The sequence below is a fragment of the Dicentrarchus labrax genome, unplaced genomic scaffold, assembly GCF_905237075.1.
Source record: "Dicentrarchus labrax unplaced genomic scaffold, dlabrax2021, whole genome shotgun sequence".
Taxonomy (NCBI): Eukaryota; Metazoa; Chordata; class Actinopteri; family Moronidae; genus Dicentrarchus; species Dicentrarchus labrax.
In genome coordinates, this window is record NW_026136714.1 from 27,335,389 (window position 1) to 27,361,726 (window position 26,338).

Sequence of the window (26,338 nt, forward strand, 5' to 3'; positions counted from 1 at the left end):
TTGTGTACTTCTGGTCTTTGTCAGTTTTTCCTGGTTTTGGCCCATTAGTTCCGGCAAAGGGAAATGTCAATGCAGTATTTATGCAGGTTTTAGCAAGTTAAACATCAGACTTTTTAAGACCATTATGAATGCAATTTAAGACATATTTCACATCCATAATGGCAAAAAAGTACGAAGCATATGAAGGCAAATCAGGATTGGTTCTATATATGTTTCATTCTGTAGTTCCAATGTTAACTTCATTAATCTAATAAATGTTTATAACTTGTAAAAATCATACTTAAGACATTTTAAGGCATACAATTCTGATTGTTTTTTAAAGTTTTCAAGACCCCATGGACACCCTGTAATGCTCATCATAAAAAATTATATTTTGGACAGTGTGCTTACAATTTCGCAGCAACAGTTAGTGCTTATCCCTTTCCTGTTTCAACATTAAAAAATTAAGATCACAAAGACATGGTTTCCATTTTGGTGAGGAAGAAGTTGACTGGCCTGCTTAACCCCATCCAGCACCTTTGGGATGAACCGAAATGCCGACCGAGAGCCCGCCATAAAAAACAAAACTTAAAGATGCTTTTAAAATGTGTTTAATTGCTAATTAGACATGTAGTAAAAAGCACGTTCATAGACAAGATCAGACTACCAAAAACATTACTCCACTTCATTAATCCACAAATATAAGACTTTGCAGTATTAAAGGAAGAATTTATGAATGTTAAAATCCTCTGTTAAGACTTTTTAACCTGCTTGCTGGCTCTTTAAAAGTAGTTAGACACTGACACGCTGCAGTGTTCTTCAGATAGAAAAGTAACCTTATTAGGTGTATAAATAAATCTGTCAGGTGTTTACCTAATCAAAGCATCACTCTTACGTAGTATCTGGTTGAGAAGGCAGTGTTTCTGACATTAGAGAGGTCACAGAATGTGTCCAACAGAAAGAAGGATCAGTGGTCATCAGTGAGTTTCTATCTGCTGGAAGCTGAGTGGCGACACTTGAGAGAACCACAATGGCAGCTGAAGAACTTGCTCTTCACCCTCCAGTAGTGATCGCCATAGTCAAACCTGGTGAGGAAGAGACACGGTCATATTATATCGTCAACATTTTACTTGAAAGTTCTCTACAGAACAAGAAAGGGAAGACAGTAGACAGGGCTGAAGTAGTTCTTCCACCACTCACCCTATCTGGTCTCCGGCTTTGATGGGCCTGCTTGAGAAGAAGGCTATCCTGGGGAAACGTAGATCCTGGTGCATGGTGAACACCCTCACAGCCAGCACGTTGGGCTCACACAGGTGGTTGATGAAGCGGCCAATGTTGCCGAAGAGTCTTGCATCGATACAGTGTACGTCTCCCACCTGCAGAAGGTGAGGACCAAAAAGAGTCTCAGTCACATCTTCTCTTTGGGTTTGCAGAGCCCTATGGGGCCTGGTGTGGAAACTCTTAAGAAATACAACGGTCATTTTTACAGTTTAGATAATTATTTCAGTGAAGAAAACTCTCACAGGATAAGGGCACGGCAGAGACCTGAATGTAAGCTATATTCACAGAGCCTTCACTCTCTGATACAACAGCCTCATGCCACATTAGAACAGTTCAAACAACCAAAGAGCGAATAGAACAATGAAAAGAAAACACAAAAAAAGAAGCCTATTAAGTGTATGTGGTTGTTAAAAAATATAAAAACAATATGATACAGACCAAATTGTATTAAAAAGTTCCTAAAATGATCAGGAAAACTCATCTCTGATCAATATTCATAGGAAATACATCTCTGATTTTATACAACCTTCCTGCCGTTATTGTGTTCACTGTTTGGGTTCATTGTACAGTTTATCAGTTATTCTCTACAGTTATTAATATACACAACAACAGTAAGTACAGCCAGTCAAAGTTGGGTATCATTTAATAATCTGAGTGATAAACACCTTCATTTTCTCTTGCAAATGTTCAATTAAACTGCTGGCTCATGTTTCTTGTCTTGTGAGAACAACAGTGTAGTGGTGTCCCGTGTTCCCAGATCTCAGCAGTTAACTTTTACAATGTTATTATTCCTCACAGAAATGGCAAAACTAAAAAAAGAAGCCACAGGTTGTAATAAAGCACAATTATCCTTTAATTTGCAGTGAGTTTAATGGACGAATCATTATGGATCAGATCGGCCCTGATTCTGGTTCTGATCTGTACCTACTGCAGTGATTCCTAAACTGGGTGCAGGCTCTACTGAAATGGCACATACACTAGAAAAACTGTGGAGTGATTACAGTTTGTTATGTTCTTGATTATATACATTTGTTTGTGTCCCCAGTATTGTTGCTGGTTGATGAACTGTTTGCAGCTTCCAAAGAGGGGCATGACAGAGGCAGGTTAGGAACCACAGCCCTAATGCATGTGACCTCACACTACCCTGAAAGGGAATAATGAGGCAAAATGAATACAAAAATAAACAGGTCAGAGAAAGGATGAGCAGCTCTGCAGCACCACCTCTTGACCAAACATAACAGCACATGCACTCTTAGATATTACAGATGAATGTAGATTATAATATTTAGCACAGTCTTTGTTAAATGTTTATCATTAACACATCAGAGTGTTTTATGTTTAACTATTTGATAATAATGTGTTTGACCTGTATACAGAAGCATGTATTGGCTTGCTTTCTTTTTGTTTTCTATTGCCCCTGAAATTGTAAGTAGTGTCTTATACATCTTTTGGGATGATGTGTGACACTGGAATAAATAATATAATAAATAATTGAGTTTATGGGCCTTTAACACTGACTTAAAGGTTATATATATATATGAGATTAAGAACATTAATATAGCAGCAAACAACAATTAACTATGTAAAGATATAGTGGAGTCATGGTGTCACATTCCCTCTGTCTGTGTTGCTATTGCAGCCTCTCTGTGGTTTGTTTACAGAGCCGGTCTGCTCCGTGTGCAGCTGAGTAGAGCGACTGAAACTGCTGATTTATTTCCTCCAAACCAGAGTTGGTGACTATTGGAACAGTGGAAAGACTAACAAGGATGGTTTTAATGAGTTTCTGTTAGAATTCTCAATTATTCTGTCTGTCAGTGGCAAAAACAACTTTTATGGGAGAGACTTTAACATGTGCATTCATCCCCAAGGTTTGGTGTTACGTTGCGCCACTGTGGTCCCTTTCATGAATATTTTCACATCTAACTTGGTGTATTAAGGGTTTATTTTGACAAAAACCAGAGTTATTGATTGTTGGAAAAAAACTAAAACAAATGCTTTTGGTGAGTTTTATTTTATTTCTGTCTCATTGTTTTGGTCTGAGATTCTGAATTAAGCCTTGCATTGCAATCATCATCTGTTGGTTAACACATGATATGCTGGCACATAATGTAAATTTAGTGGCCATTCTCTAGCAACACATAGAGGACACAGGAAGTGACATTTCACTCCGAAACTGTCCAAAATGCAGCAAAATTTAGAGGCGAGCTAACCTTTTCTACATGCCCATAAAAGCTTAATTTTCTACTATTTTCTGCATTTTGATTTTTACTCTTGTCAAATTCTACAAACTGCAACTATGAACTTATGTGTAAATATATGTCATTATAATGTCTAATGACAGTTCCTTTCCTTGCTGAAAAACAGTGATTCAGAGACGCTTGCTAAATACAAGCCCTGGTGCCAGTACTAACCGAGCATTGTGTCTGCAGAAAGCTGGACTTGTGACCATCAGATTATTTCCTTCTTCTCTTTTTTCTTTTACCACGCAGAATGGCCAAGTTGGTAAACACTTGTGTACGTGCAATTATGCCTCAGAACCAACATGTCGCCTAGTGCAGCTTTAAAAATTCATGTGAACTATTTCAGTCACCTTATTGTCGAGGGTGAAGAGGAAAGAGTCATTCTCCCTTTTGTCAGCCTCTGCGTCAGTGATGATCTCCCCGACATACCTGTGGAAGCATGGAGGGGGGGAGAGCTCAGAGTGCAGCTGCTGTTCAATATTTCATGCTGTAAAACTCTGAATTCAGTCCTTTCTCTTATGACAGCCTGTCCTCACTCGCAAATGAATGTTCCTTGAGGGATATCCTGCATGGCCCTCACTCCCCAGCCCATCTTCTGTGTCCTGAAGACCTGCAGCCGGGCTCTGAAACAAATGACAAGGCAATGATCTCATCCAGCAGCTGATGGAACGGAAGGAACAATAAGGGAAAAAAAGACATTGATATTATTCAAGAAAACACAGTTTTAAGAGAGAAAAACAACCTAGATAGCTTATCTTTTTCCTGGAACAGAGAATTGAGTCCCTTTTCCACTGGCCTGGTATAAAACCTGTCCTTTGCATGTACACTGTCATCTGTAGTACAGTGCACACAATGAAGCAACCGACTGTGTGTCAGTTAGTTTGAGGAAAATCAATTTTAAAACTATTTTTTTGTGATCACTAAATTAATTAAAAGTCTTAATACGGGACTTTAAGGGTTGATATTGTGAGATTAAGTGGCATCTAGCCAAAGACCGCAGCCAGTTTGTGCCTTTGAGCTCTGGTACCTACATCCCAAGGGCCATTAATATTGTAATTCTAGAAAGTGACTGATGAGATTTAAGTTACAGAAACCAACATGAGCGGTTTCTAAATGTGTGATGTGACTTGTCAATGTGCTTGTTTTACTAACTACTTGTCTGTTGCTGATGCTGTATCTTGTTTTTGTGAGCCGAAGCCAAAATTCCAAGCCAGTGGACATAAAGATATATTCCACTCCTTGCAACAAGCTGAATATCACTCGCCTTCCAAGTATGTAGCTGAAACTAGAACCAGAATAACATGGTTTCACTGAGTAACAGGACTTCTTGAGTGTATTTAAACTGATTGGTAAACAGAGAACCTGAGGCTTAATCCCTGTGGCCTGGGGTTTCACTCAGCTGGTAAACCGTCCATGACCATGTAAACACAACCAAGAAGCATTTGAAATGGATTGAAATCTAATGGACAATAACAGTGGACATTTTGAAATGTTATAGCAATGTCTATCTATCAAAAAGGCCTCAGTGTGGTGTACAGAGCGGTAGTACTTCTCTGATCCCTGATTAGTTCAACTGTGATGTATATATGTGTCTACGAGTAAACCAAGTGTATTAAATCACACCTGGATTTTATCTGTATACGAGACACTTGAAATGACAAGTATAAATGGGGTCAGTATGCAGTCTCTGGAAGTAGCCTAGTCCCCTTGTGTTTTTGTTTTATCCTTAGATATTAAAACTTTAGAACAGTGATGGACTAAGAGAGCTGGACCTCAATCTCCAACTAAAAAGCTTCTTATGATTTTTTTGGCAGCTACCAAACAGCTTCAGGTGTGTTAAGCAAACACACAACCAAAAAGTGGAATAGGTCACCTCATTCCGTTCTGGACCACTCGGTTCCTGCAGGTCCTCCAGCAGGAGCAGGCGTGGTTACACTCAAACAGCACTGGAGGCTCCCGCTGACAGAAGTCCAGAGGTAGTCGACCCTCCTACATACACACCAAGCAACATGTTTCAAACTGCTACCAGGGATAAAAACACTTCCAGACAGACAGATGTTTGATTCTTTAGCTTAGCTAGAAATAATTTGAGAAAAGGAAATAATTAAGCAGGCAGTCTAACACCTGTAGCCTCTGTTTTGGAGGAAAGCAAATGGAAAGTCTGAATCTGTAAATACAGGGTTTCTGCAGGTTCTACAGGTTAAATATAAGACTACATCCATTATTAATGCAATTTAAGAATTATTTGACATTTATATTTTTACATACTGGCAATAAAAGTACAAAGGATATGAAGGAAAAACACTACTGGTACCATGATGGTTTTGTTTTGTAGCTGTTTATGTATGATCAATAGAAATTTCTCCACAAAATACATTTAAAAGTAAGCCTGACAAATGCAACGTCACACACGTAACATTAACTTCATTAATCCAATCAATTTTCAAGACCTGTCAAAATCATATGGCCATCATATAGGACATATATATTTAGATCCTCCTAAATGCCACACACAGGCAGAATTAAAGTAACAGCAAGATTTAAGAAGTCTACCAAAATGTGTTACATAATAATATAACCCATTTCTTATATAACTGTTTTATAGTGTCAAAGAGTAAACACGCATGTGACCAAGTGACATAGTGTATAAAAACATTATAAAATGAACACTGCAGAGGTAACTGTAATATTGTTAAATGTAAAGGATCCTGAAATAAAGTAACATAATTTTGTTTGTTTGTGTTTGTGTTTGTGTGTGTGTGTGTTGTGTGTGTGTGTGTGTGTGTGTGTGTGTGTGTGTGTGTGTGTGTGTTAACTTACGCTGTCATACCAACATCGCAGACTGAGCTGGCCGCACACGCAGGTACTGGACGAGCAGTCGTCTGTGCAGCTGCAGTGCTGAATGACACAATCAGTGAGCTATTATAAGTCAGGTATTATGACATTTTATATGAATGAATGTATTTCTGCTTTAATTTGATGTACATAATATGACAGCCTGGTGGAAAATAAAAACAGCAAGCCTGTTTGTAGCAGTTTTTCTCTTTTCATCTGGACAATGAAAAACTGATATTTGGTTAAAGGGAGTCCCCCAGCCCACACTGTAGTTTCTATTAAAAAATAATACTCAAAAAGGAGGAAATAGTGCATTTGTTGGGGACTATTTTTAGAAGCAGATTAATCCATGTATGGTGCTCTACTGAGTTGGGTCAGCAGGACGGTGTATGAGGGATTGGGTCAAAATAAACTTTAGTGTGTGTGTTGCTGGTAATGTTTATAATAGTTTTTGGTGTGGAGCTCTATGACACAGAGGAAGAATATATATCAGGCTTTGTCAGTAGATACATTCATTGTTGGTTTGGGTGTGTACATGAGACTTGTTGACTATAACAACAGTACAGAATATAACCAGACTCATTCTTTAAATACACACAGAGATATTAAATGTGTCTTGTTCTGCCTTCTTTAGAGCACTGTAATAAATAATAGCTACAGAGAGCTGAAGTTTCACCTGTAAGTGAGTGATGTCCTTGTCAATATTCAGTGGGGAGGTGACACAGTTGTCTGGTATGTATTTAAAGTTTTCAGGGCATGGCTCGCTGTCGACACCATTAACACAGGTGATAGGAACTGCCTCGTAGCCCCGAGAAATGTCCCTAAGAGAAGGAAAAAAAGGAAAATTATTTGTATTCAAATATATATGGGGGGGAGGAGTATGAGCATTTATATAAATAGCTATTTCAAGAGAATACTACAAGTGATTAAAACCTAATGTGGAAAACTGACAGGACTTATACAGGATCTATTTAAGTATACAAAATTATCTATTTCTAGGATTAATGACAAGCAGATGAAGAGAAAATACCAAGTCTATTGTCATGAATGCAGTGGTGTACATGGTACATAGACCTGTGTCTCATTTGTTCAGTGGGAATAGTTAAATGGTAAATGGACCTGTGCTTGTATAGCGCCTTTCTAGTCTTCCGAAAGCACTTTTTACACTACATGCCACATTCACCCTTTCACACACATTCATACAGTGATGGTAAAGTCCATCGAACAGAAACTAACATTCATACACATTCACACACCGATGCACGGCATCAGGAGCAATTCAGGGTTAAGTATCTTGCTCAAGGATACTTCGACATGTGGCACCAGGAGCCGGGGATCGAACCAACAACCTTCCGATTAGAGGATGACCTGCTCTGTCTCTGCACCACAGCCGTTAACAGAAGATCAATCTCATGTCTGTGTGTTAAGCAGAGAGCTGAAGTCAGGGAGTGAGTTCCTATCTTAGCAGGGAGACTAGTAACAGGGGGAAACAGCCTGGATCTGTCCAAAGTGAAAAATAAGCCTACCAACAATTCTGAAGCTTATTGATTAACACGTATCTATGTACACAAACAGAAATGTGAAGTGTGATGGTTATAGTTGTAGCCGAGTTTAATGGTGTCCAGCACATGTCTGTCTGTTTACAGCTTAAATAAACAAGCTGCAGTGTGTTAAACAGTAAGCTTTAGAATGTTAGGTGTATTTTTCACTGTGGACAGAGCAGAGTAGCTGTTTCCCCCTGCTTCCGTTATGCTAAGCAAGGCTAACAATGTGCCTACTGCAGCTCTGTGCCTAAAGAGGTAGTATGGGTTGTTTAGGTTTGTAACCAGTGTATAACGTACAGTAGGATACTGAGTTTGGAAAAGTGGAAAAAGGTGGATTGTGCATCTCTAAATACATTCATTGGGGTGGACAGCAACATCACTCCAAATGAATGTTGCTCTTTGTCTGCTGGATGCGTTTGCTAACATGCTGATCTTGTTGTAGAATTCTGCCCACAAGTGGCCAAAATAATACTGAATGAATGCAGCTTTAATTTTTTTTTTTGGAGCAAAGGTTTAAAAACCAGACTGAAAACCATCTAATAAGACTCCATCTGCCAAAGTGCAAATCAAAACGTATTGTTCGTCCCAACCTCCATCAAGCTTCTGAACTCTAATACTAAATCTAAGCAATGTGCAATAAATATCTTTAGCACTTTTATTCTAAAGGTCTCTCTCTTTAAGCTGTCAGTGTTAAAAGCATAGTGTCTTGCATGTTTTGAAATGTTTCATGTTGGTTTTCTGATTTCTTTTATGCAAAGTAACACATTGTAGCACTGTGCCCAAGACAAATTCCCCCAATAAAGGGTCAATAAAGTTTTTTGTAAGGCAATCATTTTACCTTATTAGTGGTTCTTGAACAGGTTCCAAGATTTTTGGAATCTTGGTGCTGTAGAGCAAACCAGCCCACATTTCCACCAGTTTTGAGCCAAACCATTGTAATCAAGGATGTGTCATCAACAGGGCACAGCACTACTTGTAGAATATGACATGCCCACTTTGGTTCCCAAGGAAAACCTGCTATTTTTTGGTTCCAGCTGGGAACCAACTTTTCAGGTTCCAAACCAATTTATGTTGGGTCGAAATGCTCCAAACGGTTCAAAACTAGGTGCAAAACAGAGCCTGTTCCCTGTTGGCAGAAAAGGCCTATGGCCCCTTTTCCACCAGATTCTGGAACCTTGGTGCTATCTAGCAATCAGATGCATCATCACCAGAGGGTACTTCACAATACACAACAACCTGTAGAATATGACACACCCACTTTAGTTCCCAAGGAAAATCAATATATTTTTTGGGTTAAAACACTCAAAACTAGGTGTTTGAACCAGAACAGAACCGGTTCCTTGTTGGTGGAAAAAGCCTATCTGTAATTCCCTGACACACATTTCTAGAATACATCTTTTAGATTCCCAGAGGAACAGTGCCAATGAAAAATCACCTAAACAGAGATGAGAGCAGACAGCAGCAATATGTATTATAAATAACCGTTCTATACTTACATGTAATATTAGAAAACAAACATTAATTATATTATATAACCCAGCCAACACACACACACACACACACACACACACACACACACACACAGAGACACACACAGAGACAGACACAGAGACAGACAGACAGACAGACAGACAGACAGACAGACAGACAGACAGACAGACAGACAGACAGACAGACAGACAGACAGACAGACAGACAGACAGACAGACACACACACACACACACACACACACACACACACACACACACACACACACACACACCACAACAGTTGTGGCTACCTGCTGAGCACTCTTTCCCCTTGACAGTCCCTGCCTCTCCTGGCGTCAGTCAGCTTCTTGTTGGCATTGAGGGCCGTCCACACCTTGGAGCCGTAGACGCAGCAGTCCGGAGCCGCCTCTCCATCCCTGTTCCTCTGATTGACGTCAGCACCACGAGACAAAAACAACCTGCGGATGGAGGATGTATACGTTACAAAAATTGTGAAACATAACAGAGGCAGCAAAGCAAGCTGAAAAAGACAATAAACTGGTGTATCAAGGGAATCAATATGGGGGCTTTGAAGCTAAAACCAATATCTTGCAGATATAAAGGCCACATCTAGAGCCAGCCGGTTTGTCCCTTCTGGGCTACTGTGGAAACATGGTAGGCTCCATAGAAGAGGACCCGCTCCCTCTGTAGATAATATCAGCTCATTCTAAGGTAACAAAAACACAATGATTCTTATTTTCAGGTAATTATACCCTAATGAAAACATATCTGTGAATATTATATTCCATTTCTGACAATAAATAGAAAAGTAAAACATTTTGAGGCATACATGCAGCAAAGGGCCACAGGTTGGATTCAAACCTATGGCCGCTGCAGCAAGGACTCTACTAAGTGAGCTATCTGGACACGCTGAATTTTAGACTGTTGAAGACCCCGTGGACACCCTGCTAACAGAATGCAGGCATTCAAACTACTTCAGTAAGTAATAAGCCAAGCAGTAATAAGTGAAGTAGTTTGTATTAGTTGTTACCACATTGCCCAGGTATCTTTCTTCACACACAAAGAGAAGTTTTTCACGGTTTTCTATAACATAATACAACTCAAAACATTATCTTTATAACATAAATGGGTTGGTGCATATTTATGTTCCGTGCTACAGCAATTCAATTGTTATTGAACATTTATTGTATACAACCATGACGTTAAAAGATCATTTAAAATGTAGACCTTATTAAAATGTTGAATTGAGCATAGGACATCTTCACTGACAGCTGTAAGAATCAGAACTCAACCCCTAAGCTGCTTCTAACACGGTTTCTCATTTCTACAGCATCCAGTCAGGTTGTCCGGTATATCTTGAGTGGTCAATGCTCATGCATTCAAACTTTCAAATTTTCCAACCTGCCCCCAATAGTGGATCAAATGTTTCCAGACTACACACTCACATCACACACTCCAGGTGGCTCTCTCTGACAGCGACATGAAGCGGTGAGTCACCATGAACGTTGACAGCATTGAGGTCACATCGAGCATCAAGCAGAGCCTGAGCAACGTCGTCACAGCCCGACAGAGCCGCCCAGTGCAGGCAGACGTTCTCTTCCTGAACAAAGAGCAAATGAGAGGTCAGCACTGACATCATGTTCTGACAGAGGCAGGGCTTCTAACAGTAGGAGAGTAACAGGCCAGGCTTTTACGTAAGATGATCCACTGAGTTATGTGCTCTGTCAGTGGGGAGTTGGGGGGACTAGTGGCTTTTCCTCCAGGGCCACCACAAGGTTGACATGGTTTTGATGTGGTTTTCACATCTCATGTCATCATCAGGTCAAAATTAAACTGTGGGTTATGAAGAAATACAGACAAAACCAATGACATTCCCCTCACCCTCAGTTGTACTTTGTTTTTAATGCGAAGTAGCATGCTGACATTAGCATTTAGCTCTATGTACCGCTGTGCATAAGTACAGGCTCACGGAGCCTCTAGCATGGCTGACTCTTACTTTTCTATCATCAGGTTTGCTCAGTAAAGCGTTCCAAGTCAGATTCATCAAACTGCACAAATTTGTTGAAAATTGCACATCTTAACTTGATGAATGCCACCTGGTCATGAGGAAATGCAAGACTTGCTAAATCAACACCCCTCATAGTTTGACATGAAGTTACCTACTAAAAAACACCTTTCTAAAGCAAAGTGGTCCATGACTTAGAGGGAACCCTGAGGCAGCTGTTGGAGTGACAGAGGTTTTCTATACGCTACTGGACTGTAGAAGTCATGCCAAATGAGTGCCAATGAAATCTAAACAACTTCTCTAACCTTTCAGTAAATTGCCACGATGATGATGATAGCAAATGTATGAACTTTTATTTTGTGTTGATTCTGATGGCCCCTCTGGACAAAATCTTACCAAATCTGACCCAGTGGCAGGCCTTAAGAATGTATGTTTATGAAGGTCCAATCCAATCCAATCCAACTTTATTTATTAAGCACTTTAAAACAACCAAAGTTGACCAAAGTGCTGTACAGGAGAATAAATAAGACATCATAAATAAAAGACATAACAGCTCACATGAGATGCAAAATTACATATAAACTACAACAATAAAATGAAAAGACATAAAACATGAGTAAAAATAATAGCCACTCAATAAAAAGCAATCAGAATAAGAAATTAAATCAAGTAAATAAAGTCGACATCTTACTAGGTGTCAAAGGCCACAGAGAAGAGATGGGTTTAAAGATGGGTTTTAAAAACAGACAGAGAAGAGGCCTGTTTAACGTGCAGAGGCAGATCATTCCATAATTTAGGAGCATACACAGCAAAGGCACGGTCCCCTCTGAGCTTCCGCTTAGTTTTAGGCACACTCAGGAGCAGCTGATCATCTGACCTGAGGGGGCGGACGGGTATATAGGGGTGTAGAAGCTCAGAGAGGTAGACCATTCAGGGATTTAAAAGCAAATAAAAGAATTTTAAAATGGATCCTAAATTGAATAGGCAGCCAGTGGAGTGAGGCTAAAATGGGGGAAATGTGCTCATGTTTACGTGTGCCAGTTAAAAGACGTGCAGCAGTATTCTGTACCATCTGGAGACGGGCAATGGAGGACCTACTAACCCCCACATATAGTGCATTACAGTAATCCAGCCGAGTGGTAACAAAGGCGTGGATTACCGTCTCAAAGTGCTGCCTTGATAGAATTTGCTTTATTTTGGCCAGCTGCCTCAAATGGAAAAAGCTTGATTTGACAACAGCCTTGATCTGACTGTTCAACTTAAGCTCAGGGTCCACTTTAACCCCTAGGTTTGTGATGCTTGGTTTAATATACTGGGCCAAGGAACCCAGATCTACAGGGGGGGTCCCAGTGGTGCCACCAAAAACCATCACTTCCGTCTTTTTATCACTGAAATTTAAAAAGTTCAGAGCCATCCAGGCCTTTATGTCGTTGAGACACTTAAGTAGCAGTCTGAGTATTCATTTTTCTTTTTAAGAGGCACATAAATCTGACTGTCGTCTGCGTAACAGTGGAACGAAAAGCAGTGCTTCCTAAGTATGGAACCAAGTGGGAGCAAATAGAGAGAGAAAAGGAGAGGGCCAAGAACTGAGCCCTGTGGGACCCCACACGAGAGAGAAGCAGAGGAGGATACAGAGTCACCTAGGCTGACGCAGAAAGTTTGATCAGCCAAGTACGACCTGAACCACTCCAGTGCTATGCCCCTGATGCCCACCCACTGCTTCAAACGTGAGATATAATAATATTTCATGATCGACTGTGTCAAATGCAGCAGTTAAATCTAAAAGGTTAGCTCAGTGGGTAGAGCTGGCGACCCATGTACCGAGGCTGAGTCCTTGCTGCAGCGGCCCAGGGTTCAAATCCGACCTGCGGCCCTTGCTGCGTGTCATCCCCTCTCTCTCTGCCCCCCTTTCCTGTCTGTCTTCAGCTATCCTATCAAATAAAGGCAATAAAAAGCCAAAAAAATACTTAAAAAAAAAAAAAAAAAGCATAGGGATAACAGTCACCAGAGTCAGTAGCTAAAAAGATATCATTAAAAACTCTTAAGAGAGCTGATTCGGTGCTGTGCAGGGTTTTAAAACCGGATTGGAAAACCTCTAGGATATTATGTTCTTCCAGAAAGGCCATTAATTGACTGTGCACAATCTTTTCCAGGATTTTTGAAAGGAAAGGCAGTTTGGAGATAGGCCTGAAATTAGCAAGAACTGCAGGATCTAGAGCAGGTTTTTTAATCAGAGGTTGTACTACTGCATGTTCATACAGAGGCATCAGTTCTCCATGTAGTACATTTAAGTTAATGAACTAACTTTTTGAGAAAATGTTCTTTTACTTGCACTAAAAGTTACTGCAACATTATTATTATTATTATTATTATTATTATTATTATTATTATCATTATTATTGGGCAACTATATATCCGGCACAATGATGCAGTAATGAAATGCGGTGATATCCTTACTGTCTAAGTTAGAAATCCTTTTTAATCATCACATAAAATAAAGTATTTTTTCCTTGTTCGAGGTGACACTGCACCCCTGCCACTCTGCTTCGCCAGTATACTGTACTTAAATTTCTCTCCGTATAGAGATGAAAAAATATTATGTATCCCATGAGATCACACTTGTCAGAGAGTTGACCTTGATGAGCTGTAATGCTGTATGAAGTGTGAAAACAGAGTGTTATGGTGTGCACACTGACCTTGTCTCTGATGTTAACATCAGCCCCTTTGGCCAGCAGCAGGTGGACCAGCTCCTTGTGCTTGTACTCGATGGCCCAGGTGATGGGAGTCCATCCACCATCATCCTGCACAGACACAAGCTGTGAAACTCCTGCAAAGACTTACACTAACATGTGACTTTTCATTTATTTTATTAGTTGTTAGCAGCAGTTAGTAAATGAGGCAGTGTGTGTGTGTGTTTACCTGACAGTTGATGTATTTGGATGCCTTGGACAGCAGATGATGGACTATGTCATAATGTCCCAGTTTAGCTGCCAGATGTAGACAGGTGAAACCCATGATATCCTGGGATGACAACATGATTCACATTGAACAAGACTGCACTGCTGCCACCACTGTTCCAAGTCCAACAGAAAGGGCATTTCACTGGCACCATAAGTTATAACTTGAAGGGGGACATTGGAATTTTGTTTTATTAATTTTAATCAATTTCCAGGTGTTTTCATGACTTGTAAACCAGTCTCTAAATTTCCAGGTTTTCCATGTTTTCCAGGATGCGTGGGAATCCTGTTTATACTATGATAGTTTTCCTTAAATAGTCTATAGATATTGCCATGGCTATGGTATCGTAATATAAACACAATGTATTGAATCATAACTCCTGTAACGTGATATATATCTTATTGCCAATACACAGTGCTACTCTCTAAACTGCACAAACCTGTAAGATGTAAATCCCCCAATTTCAGCCCGATGAATACCACCTGTTCATGAACAGGGGCATGTTTGTGAGATTTTATTATGAGCATAAGACCGCGCCAGTGTCCAGTTTGTGGGCAAATTTTATCTGCAAAGCGAAAATAACTTTACAATGCAGATGTCCAACTGGTCGAGACAGACGACCACCCACCTAGAGCCGAAGGATCTGTCCTAGGTTTCTGCCGTTTAACAGGCATTATTTCCTGGTTTCCATGGTGGTACTGTTGGGTCTCCGTAAATAATGTTATAAAGAGTTCGGTCTACACCTGCTCTATTTGAAAAGTGTCCTGAGATAACTTCTGTTATGAATTGGCGCAATACAAATAAAATTGAATTGAATTGAATGTTCAAGTCCTGCTTTCGGAAAACAGCCCTAGCAAAAAGTTGCAAAGATAAATCCCACACGCTGTCTAACGTACAATACAACATCTATTTGACACGTTTAGGTACGAGACCTACATCAGACAATGAGAAGCCATCTTAATAAAAATGTTCTTGTGTCTGTCTCACCAACTGAAGAGCATTTATAGACAATGTGAATAGAAAAGAAACATGTCTAATCAATTATTTTTTTGTTTATTTATGATCCTCAGCTACACAAGTCTTTGTATTTAAATTGTTGTCGTCATCAATTTCATCCTATTAGAAAATGTTTGTCTAAAAGGTGAAAACCCTGTCAATGTAAACTGGTTTTGGTTCCTTTAGTATGTTTTTTGGGAGGTAAAAATAATCACATCCATGTTGTGATTTAAAACTAGTAGTATAAAAAGGACTGAGCAGTGGCAGCAGAGTGACACTGGACTGAGTGATGGATGGGAAAGCAGAATTTGACATGAGCACACATCTGGCTGGTAGAACAAATTGACACTGACTGAGCACACACCGACCCACCTTGTGGCTGACAGCTGCTCCAGCTCTCAGCAGGTACTTCACTGTGTCCAGATGGCTGTTTTCACAGGCCGCCATCAGTGGCGTCCTCTGCTCCTCATCAAACATGTCCAGGTTGGCTCCAGCCTATGTGTGCACACACACATACACACAGAATCCCAACATCACTCATTAAGACTCTGACATCACCTAACAGGATTTCTGAGCACAAAACTTTGGTTCCAGCTGATGAGTCAACATTCAGCCAGCCTACAGCAGCTTTAAAGGACCAGTGTGTAGGATTTAGTGGCATCTAGCAGTGTATTTGCAGATTACAACTCCCTCGTTTCACCCTCCCCTTCCAAGAAACTACAATGAAAGACGGAAAATGCAAATGGCCCTATCTAGAGCTTTAGTTTGGTTTTTCTTTCCAAGCTACTGTAGAAACATGTCTGTGGGTAAAAACTGCTCATTCTAAAGTAACAAAAACACAACTATTCTTATTATCAAGTGATTATGTTATTATTAATTTCGATTACTCCAGACAGAAGGGAAAAAAATGATAAACTGTTGCCAGTTTAGTTCAAGTAAGCATATGGGTTGGATAACTGTATGCTAATGTGCATTTATGGAATTTCCACTTTAACTTATTACATTTTACACCTAAAACACCTAAGAGTATATATTACTAGTAATATATATTACTACATTACATATTAATGATTGTTATCTTAGTGTGGGACCTTTAAAAATAACTTTAAGGGGGTCCCTATTTCCAAAGATGGAAAGTGCATACAAGTTCTATAAATACATTTTACAGACTGTATCCTTCTGTTGGATCTGGGCCTGAATTCATCAAGTGTGCCCTCATAGTTATGAGTTATGCTTAAAGTTAACCTAGTACTAAAACTAGTAATTGATGGAGCGTCCCTTTCAGCAGGAGACCCACACACATTGACAACATGTTGTAGTTTTCTGACGGCCCCCGTTTGGAGTATTACAAATAGATGAAATTTAAAACGTGAAGAACTAGATTTTCTTTTATTTGTAGGATTTATGTGTATAAAGAATTACATAGTTGACTAAGCTATCTAGGTTACGTATGCAAAAATTTCATGTGAAAATCATAAAAAAAAGCTTAAATCTCATCACAATATTTACCAAAAAGTCATTTGTATATGCAAACCCTAGAAACACATAATTTAACATCCACTGTTCAATTCACCTTTCAACTTGACCTGTTATAATGTGTCATTATAGGTGCGGTAAACCTATTAATTTCTATAGTGTCACCCACTGTTGGGAAATGCACCGTCACAATATGAACACCTCCTAAAACACACCCTACCATCTGTAACAATAAATGAATGAATCCATTATTATTATTACTATTATTATTATTATTATTATTATTATTTTATTATTTTCCTCAGTATGGGGCTTTTTAGATGACAACATTCTAAAATGAGCTCTTGCTCTCAACAAATATTCTTTGCTCAGTATGGACCAAAGTCACAAGACTTTGAACTATTAAACTTGTATTCAACTTAAACTGAAAGATCTTGCTCACTTTAGAATGGGGAACATATTCTGAGTTAGAAAGACTTCATTAGAATGATTTGGACGCTATTAACACTTGTCGTTTTGTTATATGAGAATAGACCATATTTATTAGGTGCCATTAAGGTAGAATGACTATTCTCATGGTACTACCTTATACTGAACAAAGCATATTAAGATCATAACTCCTGTTCAACAACTTCCTTACGAACCATTAATAAGCACTAATTAGGAAGTTATTGAGGCAAAATTCTTAGTTAATGACCTAGTAGTTGTAGAATATGGCAATGTAGAATAAGGCGTTAATAAGTGCTTTATAATATAAAAGACTAATAGAAAGATAGAAATATGCATGATAATAAGCAAATAGTTAATGGTAAATATGTGTACCTTAATATAAAGTGTTACCTGTCATTTTCCCTGACATTGCAGTGACCTTGGTTTTAGTGCTTACATTTAATTTGTACCAAAGTTATGTCCTCAATACACTCCCTGTCATTCATAAATATCTCTCCTCCCATGGAATGTGTGTGCATGTCTCTGCCTGAAATCATGGTAGCTAGTAACAGGTCAGGACACCAGGAGCTCTTCTAAATACTGGCCAAAAAAGTTCCTAAGTTAAGAAAGCTGACAAAATGCTTTTAATCTAAGACCTTAATTTAGTCACTGAAATGTTTTGGCCAGTGAGGACTGACTTTTTACTCTGAGACAATTGATAAATAAACTGAAGAGCAGCCTGTAGTGAAGCCACAGTGTCCTCACCTGGACCAGCATGTGGCAGACCTCCTGGTGGCCCTCAGCAGCTGCTGCATGAAGAGGGGTGCGTTTGTTTTGGCCCTCCATTAAAAAGTTGGGGTCCTTTCCATCAACTGCAATGTGCAAAGTTTGGCATATCAGTGGGCTAAAAAATACACAGTTATCGTAGCATGTCAAACAATGTAACGGAGTTACCTAGAAGACGAATGACCTTCTGGAGCTCGCCTTGTTTTGCAGAGATGTACAGCTGTCTGGTGGGGTACTTCACTTTCTTTGGTTTCAGGCTAAAATGAATAAAGGTCTTAATTAATTATTTATGTCAAAGTGCAAACTGAGGTCCCACATTGCACTTTTTTGCAAAGTGATGTCAAAGTATTTCATGGTTAACCTTACTTCTCATCATCCAGTGCCATTAGGATGCTCTCCAGTGACTCTTTAGGTAGTCTATCTGCAGTGCCCACAGCCTCGCCCTTTAACCTGGACATAGAAAGCAAGTAGTAAGATTCTTGTTCGATTTGAGTTTTATTACATTTGAATTACTTTTTAATAGTTTAGTGAAGTTCTGTCTCCATCATTATATGGGAAGATGAGATAACATAAGCAGCATCGGTTCAGTGTTACCTGTTCGGGCTCTCGTCTCTGCTCCTCTGTGGCTCACTGGTTTTCTTAGCTCTGAGTATCTGTGGAACAGCAGGCGTGGTTGGTACTGATGGCAGTGTGGCCACAGTGGGTAGTGACGGGCCAGGGTTCGACCTGGGTACAGAGGGCGACGGATCAGCATTTGACACGGTGACCTCCTTCGCCCTGCTGGCATCCTCTCCACAGTGGGGGCAAAACTTGAGATCCTTCAAGATGGAGGCACAGTCTCTGTGAAAGCGGTGGGAGATGCTGCCGTATGGCCTGCACTCCATAAAGGTGCCCTGTGGAAGCAGGAAAACACTGCAGTTTGGTCACGTTTGCATTTGTACTACCACTACCACTTGAAATGACACAAGCTATCCATTTCAACCATTTATCCATTAGCTTTAGCTAGTTTAACCATTTAACATTACTTTTAGCCATTTAGTCAACCACTTATCATTAGCTTTAGCTATCTTGTTCAACAATTTATCAATTACCTTTAACCATTTTAACCATTTAGCTTTAGCTATCTATTTCAACTATTTATCCTTGACTTTCAACCATTTGTCAACTACTTTTAGTTATCTATTTCAATCATTTCTCCAGTACCATTTGCTATTTCAACCATTAATCCATTAGCTAACCTATCTATTTTAACCATTTATCCACCACTTTTAGCTAGTTCAACCATTTACTTTAAGCTATTTGAAATATTTAGCCATTACTTTTAGCTAGCTATTTCAAAAAATATTTTAGCTATTTTAAACTATTATTTTTAGCTAACCATTTTAACTATGTATCCATTAAAATTACCTTTGACGGACTATTTCAACTGTCCGTTATAATCAATGAGTCTTTTTTTTTAAAAATCATTTTCATTTCTTCATTACTTCAACAAATGTACCCATACTTTTACTGCAAACCTAAACTGCTTATCCATTACTTTTAGTTACTACTTCAAAAAGGTATCCAATACTTTTAGCTCTCTATAACAAGTTATAGATTACTTTTAGCTTTATTTCAACCATATATCCATTACTTATATATCTGTTTGGATATATTTTCAGTCAAACCATAAGTTCACTTTTACTCCATACTCTGTCCACGTAGCCCCCTGCTACTGCAGAAGGGTGTCCTGAGATAAAAGCACCCCTGGTTAGTAGGGAGGAAGGAGAGGAAGCAGGAGATGACACAGACGATAAGGAAAAGGAGATGAGAGGGAGATGGATATGGAAATTGGTAAGAAGGAAGAGAAACTGAAAGATAAGAAAGGAAGATTTAGAATAAGGATACAAAGAACAAAGAGCATGCAAAGGAGAACCAAGAGACAATGAAGGTGAATAAAAATTATAATAGGTGGAAATAAAAAGGAGAAGAGGAAAGAGAGGATGTTATCTCAGCAATGTTCCTCCATAATTGACCAAAACTTTTACCTGAAATCTTCCCATAGATAACCAGTATAATCCTGATAAATTCTACTGTGAATTTATAAATCAAAATAAGTACAATTTAGTGCTAATGTCAAACCTTTAAGTATCTACAGTATCAGTGTGCTTTGCTTGCCCTCACCGCCCTGCAGAAGAGTCCACAGCCGGGGCAGCACTGGTGCTTAACCATGCCGGCCCGGTGGTCCTCACACAGAACCAGCAGATGGACCGTGTTGGAGGGTCGCATCATTTCCTGTTTCATTACTCGCTTCTGGCAACGACTCAGCTATGGAGAGAAAAATCAAGTAGTTCACAAAAATAACCCACCATACTGTTGTAACATTAAAACCCATAGTGTTCTAATAGAGTTAATGCTTTTGGACCTTTAACGACCTTACTCAGCAACAGATTTTATATATTCTAGATTCTAGTTTTAGTTCCTTCAAATATTGTTTTCCATAGAAAGTTATTTTTGGATTCCAGGATTAAATGAAACTTTAGTTCCTGGGACACTAAAACTGTTCTTCTGTACCATCAGTAGCACTTTTCTCAGGTTAAACAAGTCTGTGGTAACTGGATGGGATGTCTGTCTAATATTTTAATAGACCATAATCTAGTGACACATCATTGTTTTTATTCATTCAGATGATCTTTACCATTCCATCCGTGCTCTCCATGGCCATGCAAGTCTGCTCCAGTGTGGACAGACTGCCTCCGCTGTGAGGAGTCTCCATACGACAGCAGCACAGTGGCAACTCCTCAGCCAGGTCTGTTTCTGTCACCTCTGCATCTGCTGCTACACCTGCACGCACGCACACACACACACACACACGCACGCACGCACACGCACACACACACACACACACACACACACACACACACACACACACACACACACACACACACACACACACACACACACACACACACACACGCACACACACGCACACACACGCACACGCATTGTTTCACTAGACATAACACACCAAGAAACTGACCTATGTGACCTATTAAATGTATTCTGTAGAAGACAAGGGGGACATGATAAATTCAGGTGATCTTAGATAAATATTATGAAGCCAAATCAGTCAGTAAGATGCTGTTACCACTAGATCGGGGGAGGGGAGAGCAGCTCTTCCTGAGCTTTCAGGTCCAGACAGTCCAAAGTCAGCTCTGTGTATTCAACGTGGCTGCCTTCTCCAGGTTCCACCTCTGTCAGTGATTCGTTTCTGGCAACTGGCAGCTTTGCGGCCTTCAGAGTCTCTGATAGAATCACTGGTTTCTTATCTGCTGCAGTTCGGTTCTTCTCCATACGGGCTCCTGACTCCTCTTTCTGATTGAATACAGGAATGACATTTGACATTTGGCTAATTGAGATTTGTGATTTTTGGCTATATAAATTAAACTGACTATAAACATCATATGAAAAATCACTATTGTATTTGAGTGAACATATTGTTTGAGGCACTCAGTTGCTGTTCTGGGTTACTGACGGAGGGCTGGTAGGAGGTCTGACACACAGGAATAAACAATAAATGGACCTGCCTTGTCCTGCAGTTTAAGTGCTTTGGCCTTCTTCTTGGGGACCAGGTTGTACATTCCCATCTTTCTCTTCTTCCTCTTCACAGCTAGGAAAGGCACACAGAATAAGGTTAGATGGAGGCCAGAAGATTCCACCAGGAAATAATCTTGGAGACTACATGTTACATCAAGGCCCAAGTTCGTACTGATTATTTTCGCATGGAAAAACCCTACACACAGTATATGATTAATCACTGTAAACCTTTCAATTAATGGGCTGTAAATCCTTTAATTAAAACAATGAACATTTAAAAAAGAGCACATGTATTCATGGGAGAGATTTTTTTACATTTAGGCTCAACTTCATGCTTTTATTACATAAACTCTGGCAATGAGAATATACTTTTTCTTATAATTATGCTTCTCACATCAACAAATAGGAGGAGGATGCACTGAAACGTTAATGTGACATTTAGATTACAGCAACTTCAAATAAGCAGATTTCCCAGCTAACAGGAAAATACACACTCACACAGTACAGAGTAAAAACCTAAAACACAAAGCCAAACAATAAAGAAAAAAAGAACCACAGTATAATAACAATAAATCTAATTGTAGGTATGAGGCACAATCAGATTAGTAGATTAGTATTTTTGCACAGAGGTTGATATTTGTGTGATTTTTTTAACAATGTGAAGTGCATCAAACGCAAACTGTTCACACACACATTCCAGCTCTTTATCTATGCACACATAATACCTGAATATCACTGTTTACAGTGATACCTTATTAACTGTCCACATTAAAGCAACATTATGTAACTTTTCTACCTTAGAATAAAATAATTAAAATGATTTTGATGCTACACTGAGTTGTAATAGGGTGCTTCTGTCATTCCCAGCCTGTTCTTGCACTATGTAACTTTTGGCTCTGCGTCCCCCCGGGATGCAGGGAATGCTGACGGAGAGCTGGCTTGGAATGTCTTATGTTGTTGCACTTGCTTAATATTTGGCTGTGCTAGCAAAGTTGTCAACTTGCTAGTTTTGCACATGTACGGCTGTCCATATTTACCACAGTGGTACTGCAACTGCAGGTGCCAAATCCCACAAATACCAAATCTCACATAGTGGTTGGTGCAGCAGCCATAGTCGCATACTGCAGCAACTGCATTAGTATATGTTTTGTACTCTCAGCTGCAACCTGTGTCCATCAGGCATCTTTAAAAGTTAAGACTAAAGTTTGCAGAGAAAGGATCGACAAACCTGACTGAGGTTTGACGGAGGTAGAGACAGCTCTCCTCTCTTTGCCTTTGCCTTTCTGGCTGTGACGAAGCGCCGTGGTAGATGGTGGTCCAGGCTTCACAGAGTCTGTCAGGCTCAATTTTGGTGCCTTCCTGCCAGTGGCCTTTGGGGGCACACAGAAGACAAACACATTATCTATTTATTTCATACATGAGAGGAGGAGTCAAGAATAAACCAGTTATTACATTTAAAAGGGACCAATGTGTAGGATTTAGAGGGGACCTAAAGTCATCGTCTCAACCAAGCATGTAGGAGAAACTATGCTGGCCGCAAAACTCACGAAAAAGCCCCATCTAGAGCTAGTGTTTAGTTAATTAATTAATTTAATTAATTGTCAACAAGTCAAATGAAAGCACAGACTAATAACTGGTGGAAAACAGTAAACTAAATATTATAAAACCTTGAATACTGCACTTCTTTGACTGCTAAAGCACAAGTTATATACCCTGCAGCCTATTGCGCCAGCTGTGTGTCAGTTCAAATTTAGTTATAACGTAAATTATTACAAAGTTGTGATTTATGCGTTACTAAAATAAAAGCAGTTGCACCAGAGAGACAGGACAACTAAACTCTACTGTAGGTCACTGAATAGTTACCCATGCCCCATAGGTCATAAAATGTTACAGAATTACACTCACTGACGGTAAAACATTTATGTGCCTCTATCTACATCTATTTCCTGACCCTTTTTATTGTGAGGATCCAAGTTTTTTATTAGTACCATATGCCTCATTCTCAACTTCCTCTCTCAATATTACATGTTTACTGGTCAACAGGAGGAGAAATTGAAATCGAGACTGGATTTCAAAAGATTTTCTTTCCCAAGCAATTGCTTAACACTCTTCAAACACTTGTCGCTACTATGGACAATAAGAGGACTTGCCTGTGCCTTTTCTCCTGTTGTGGCCAGAACAGAGCCTGAACTGGGAGTTTGTTCCCCTGAGCTCCCAGCAGCACCAGCAGCACCAGCAGCAGCAGCAGCAGCAGCAGCAGCAGCAGCAGCAAGTCTCTCTCTGACAGGGGGAGCAATCAGCCGACAAGGTGTGTCCAGCAACAGGCTGCCAGGGGATGCCAGCGGTCTCCCAGAAGCTCCTGGTCGTTTGCTGCGGAGAGCTCCATCACCGCTGACTATGGGCGAGCTGTGGAAGGGAGTTATCTTTACTTTGGGCCTCTGACTATTCTGTGCAGCTTGTCCCTTGGCACCCATGGGCGTCCCAGAGGAGGGACTGGAGGGTCTCCTGCCTCGTCCAGGCCATTCACTGGCTCCACTTTGATCCATTGCAATCCTGAGGGGCTGCTAGTTGAAACCAGTCGGACCACAGCAGCACCTGAGAAGTTTACACTAGTTTACTCCACTCCTCAAAGCCTCAGAACACACAGTGTCTCAGAGTAAGTAACAATATGAGGAACTCTGTCATTACTCAACCGTTCATACAGGATGTACATCCTTGCAACATTCTACATGTAAAGTAGTAAATAGTGCAGCGAAACCAAAGTTATCACGTATTTGCATCACACTGAGGCTTAAAGATGGAAGAGAGGCAAAGCAAAGCTGAGCCGGTGGAGCAGCAGTCAGGAAGGAGTCCGAGGAGACAAACAGAGCGGAAACCGCGTACAAATATCACCCGAAGTTAACACGAGGCCGCGGCACAAAAGTTAAAGCAGCAGACTTTCATCCTACCAGCTCCGGTCGGTGTAGCTGTATCCGAGCGAAGGTAGGGTAGGATGGGACAGGAAAACAAGAGTTTCCACTTCCGCCCTCAGCCGTTCAACACGTGACGCGCTGCGTGCGCTTCTTTAATGTCCTGACGGATTGGGAAAGACTCCCGCGGTTAGCTGTTAGTTACTGCCTACAGTAAGGACGACAATAGCTCAATTCACTTTTTATTCCCATTTGAGCTCTGAAGATTAGTAACACTCTCAGAATTACGATAGAATCCTTTTCGCGGGTTAATTTAAGGGATTAAAGCGAAACAGGAAGTAGAGAACAGTGTATCCTCTTGCAGTCATCTGTAGATTTGTCTCAAAGGATGTATTATATATAGACAGAAAACAGGCTCATACTTTATTTAAAAAGTCACAGCAATGTAAAGGCCTACGGAGGCCCCCTGGTGACATTGGATTAAAAAACAAATGCGTGGGCACGAGATAATTACTGCAGTCATTTCCATGCAGAGACTGTTGATTGTTAACATGGATAAGTTTGAATGAATTGAATTTGAATTTAATATAGGAATGAATGACAATGACATACTTCAGTCACTTGCAGTTAGACATGGAGCAATTCTAAGCAAGAGATACTTAATTCGGTATATATATATATATAATATGTTGATGTCCATGTGAACACTCAACAGTCTCTGCATGAGGGGACTGCAGTAACTATCTCGTGCCCACGCGTTAACTATCTTGTTGCCACGAGATAGTAATGAGTGGCCACGCATTATTTCTTTTTTATCCAATGTCACCAGGGGGGCTCCGTACACGGCTGTTAGCAAAATATTAAACTAACAATGCATACCTGTAAATAAATATTGAAAAAGATGAAAAAGAGAAGAACTGTTTTCAGTCTCAATGTTCCACTCTGCTGGCAGGTGATTTCAGTTGAACCTAACCCTATCAGAAATAAAAACAAAAACTTTTAATCCTTTTCTTTTTCTCTATCAAATATGTTTTTAATAAAGCAAGAGCGAGCTATATATCTAAATTCATCTTTTCTTCAGAAAGTAATTTACTCTTTTTATTTTCTAACATTCTTTATATTATTCTTTATATTACCTTCTATACTAAAGTTTGATACATCCTACAGTAAAATATAAAATTATGTGTTTTATAATTAAACAATGGTACACATGTAAGAACAAAATATGTTTTTGAGAGATTTATTGTAATTAATTTTCTTCACTGTATATCAAAGTTTGAACAAGATTCACAGATCATGCCATTAATTCATTATAATACTAATGAGAACATGTCTGACAGATACAGACAAAATCAAATATCTTAACATAAGATAATATCTAAAGAGACAAATATAGACGGAAAGGAGAACAGAAACCCCCCAAATTGTTAGTAAAATGATCCTGTAAATTAAAAGGGGACTATCTAAAGTACATATCTTAAGAAATAACATTTTAAATGCTTCAAACACAGGAAGAGATTTATAAAATGTACATTTGTGTAAATATCAATGTTCTGCCTTTTGGCAGCAGTGCTCTGATTTGGCCAGTGAGTGGCATCATGTGTACAACTGTTCACTGTGACTGACGATGGAGCCACAAGTAAGCTAGTTATCTAAATGAACAATTTTTCTTGTATGCTGTGTACTACTTAGATTGTTAATACTGATGTATCAATGTGGAAGCAGCATTTTACTGTTGCAGCTGCTCAGCATTTTGGTTTAGTCTAGTTGTACCCAACAGTGATTGGTCCCTGAGAGGTTGTGAGATGATTCATGGAGTGGGGGGAAAACGGC

General features: G+C 39.6%; 1 protein-coding gene across 1 annotated transcript; it reads right to left on the bottom strand.

Moving 5' to 3' along the window:
- Nucleotides 1-574: 574 nt before the first annotated feature.
- On the bottom strand, nt 575-24,601 carry ehmt1a (euchromatic histone-lysine N-methyltransferase 1a). Its single transcript, XM_051422413.1, has 22 exons — nt 23,747-24,601; nt 22,825-22,966; nt 21,587-21,669; nt 21,158-21,374; nt 20,698-20,840; nt 20,184-20,327; nt 18,615-18,913; nt 18,387-18,470; nt 18,189-18,277; nt 18,000-18,106; nt 15,702-15,824; nt 14,295-14,396; nt 14,072-14,176; nt 10,816-10,970; nt 9,661-9,828; nt 7,012-7,156; nt 6,321-6,398; nt 5,374-5,489; nt 4,037-4,123; nt 3,851-3,929; nt 1,180-1,355; nt 575-1,064 (listed from the first exon to the last, which is right to left on the bottom strand). The coding sequence occupies exons 1-22, from the start codon at nt 24,140-24,142 to the stop codon at nt 968-970; spliced, it is 3,135 nt and encodes a 1,044-aa protein (XP_051278373.1). The 5' UTR covers nt 24,143-24,601; the 3' UTR covers nt 575-967.
- Between the last annotated feature and the right edge of the window lie 1,737 nt (nt 24,602-26,338).

Excerpts from the sequence above, each read along its gene's own strand:
- ehmt1a (XM_051422413.1), bottom strand. The coding sequence starts at position 24,142 with ATGGATCAAAGTGGAGCCAGTGAATGGCCTGGACGAGGCAGGAGACCC. Across the intron at positions 18,914-20,183 it reads GTGGACTCTTCTGCAGGGCG|GGCACCTTTATGGAGTGCAG; the intron begins GTGAGGGCAAGC and ends CTGCTTCCACAG. Across the intron at positions 6,399-7,011 it reads AGGACATCACTCACTTACAG|CACTGCAGCTGCACAGACGA; the intron begins GTGAAACTTCAG and ends TGTGTCATTCAG.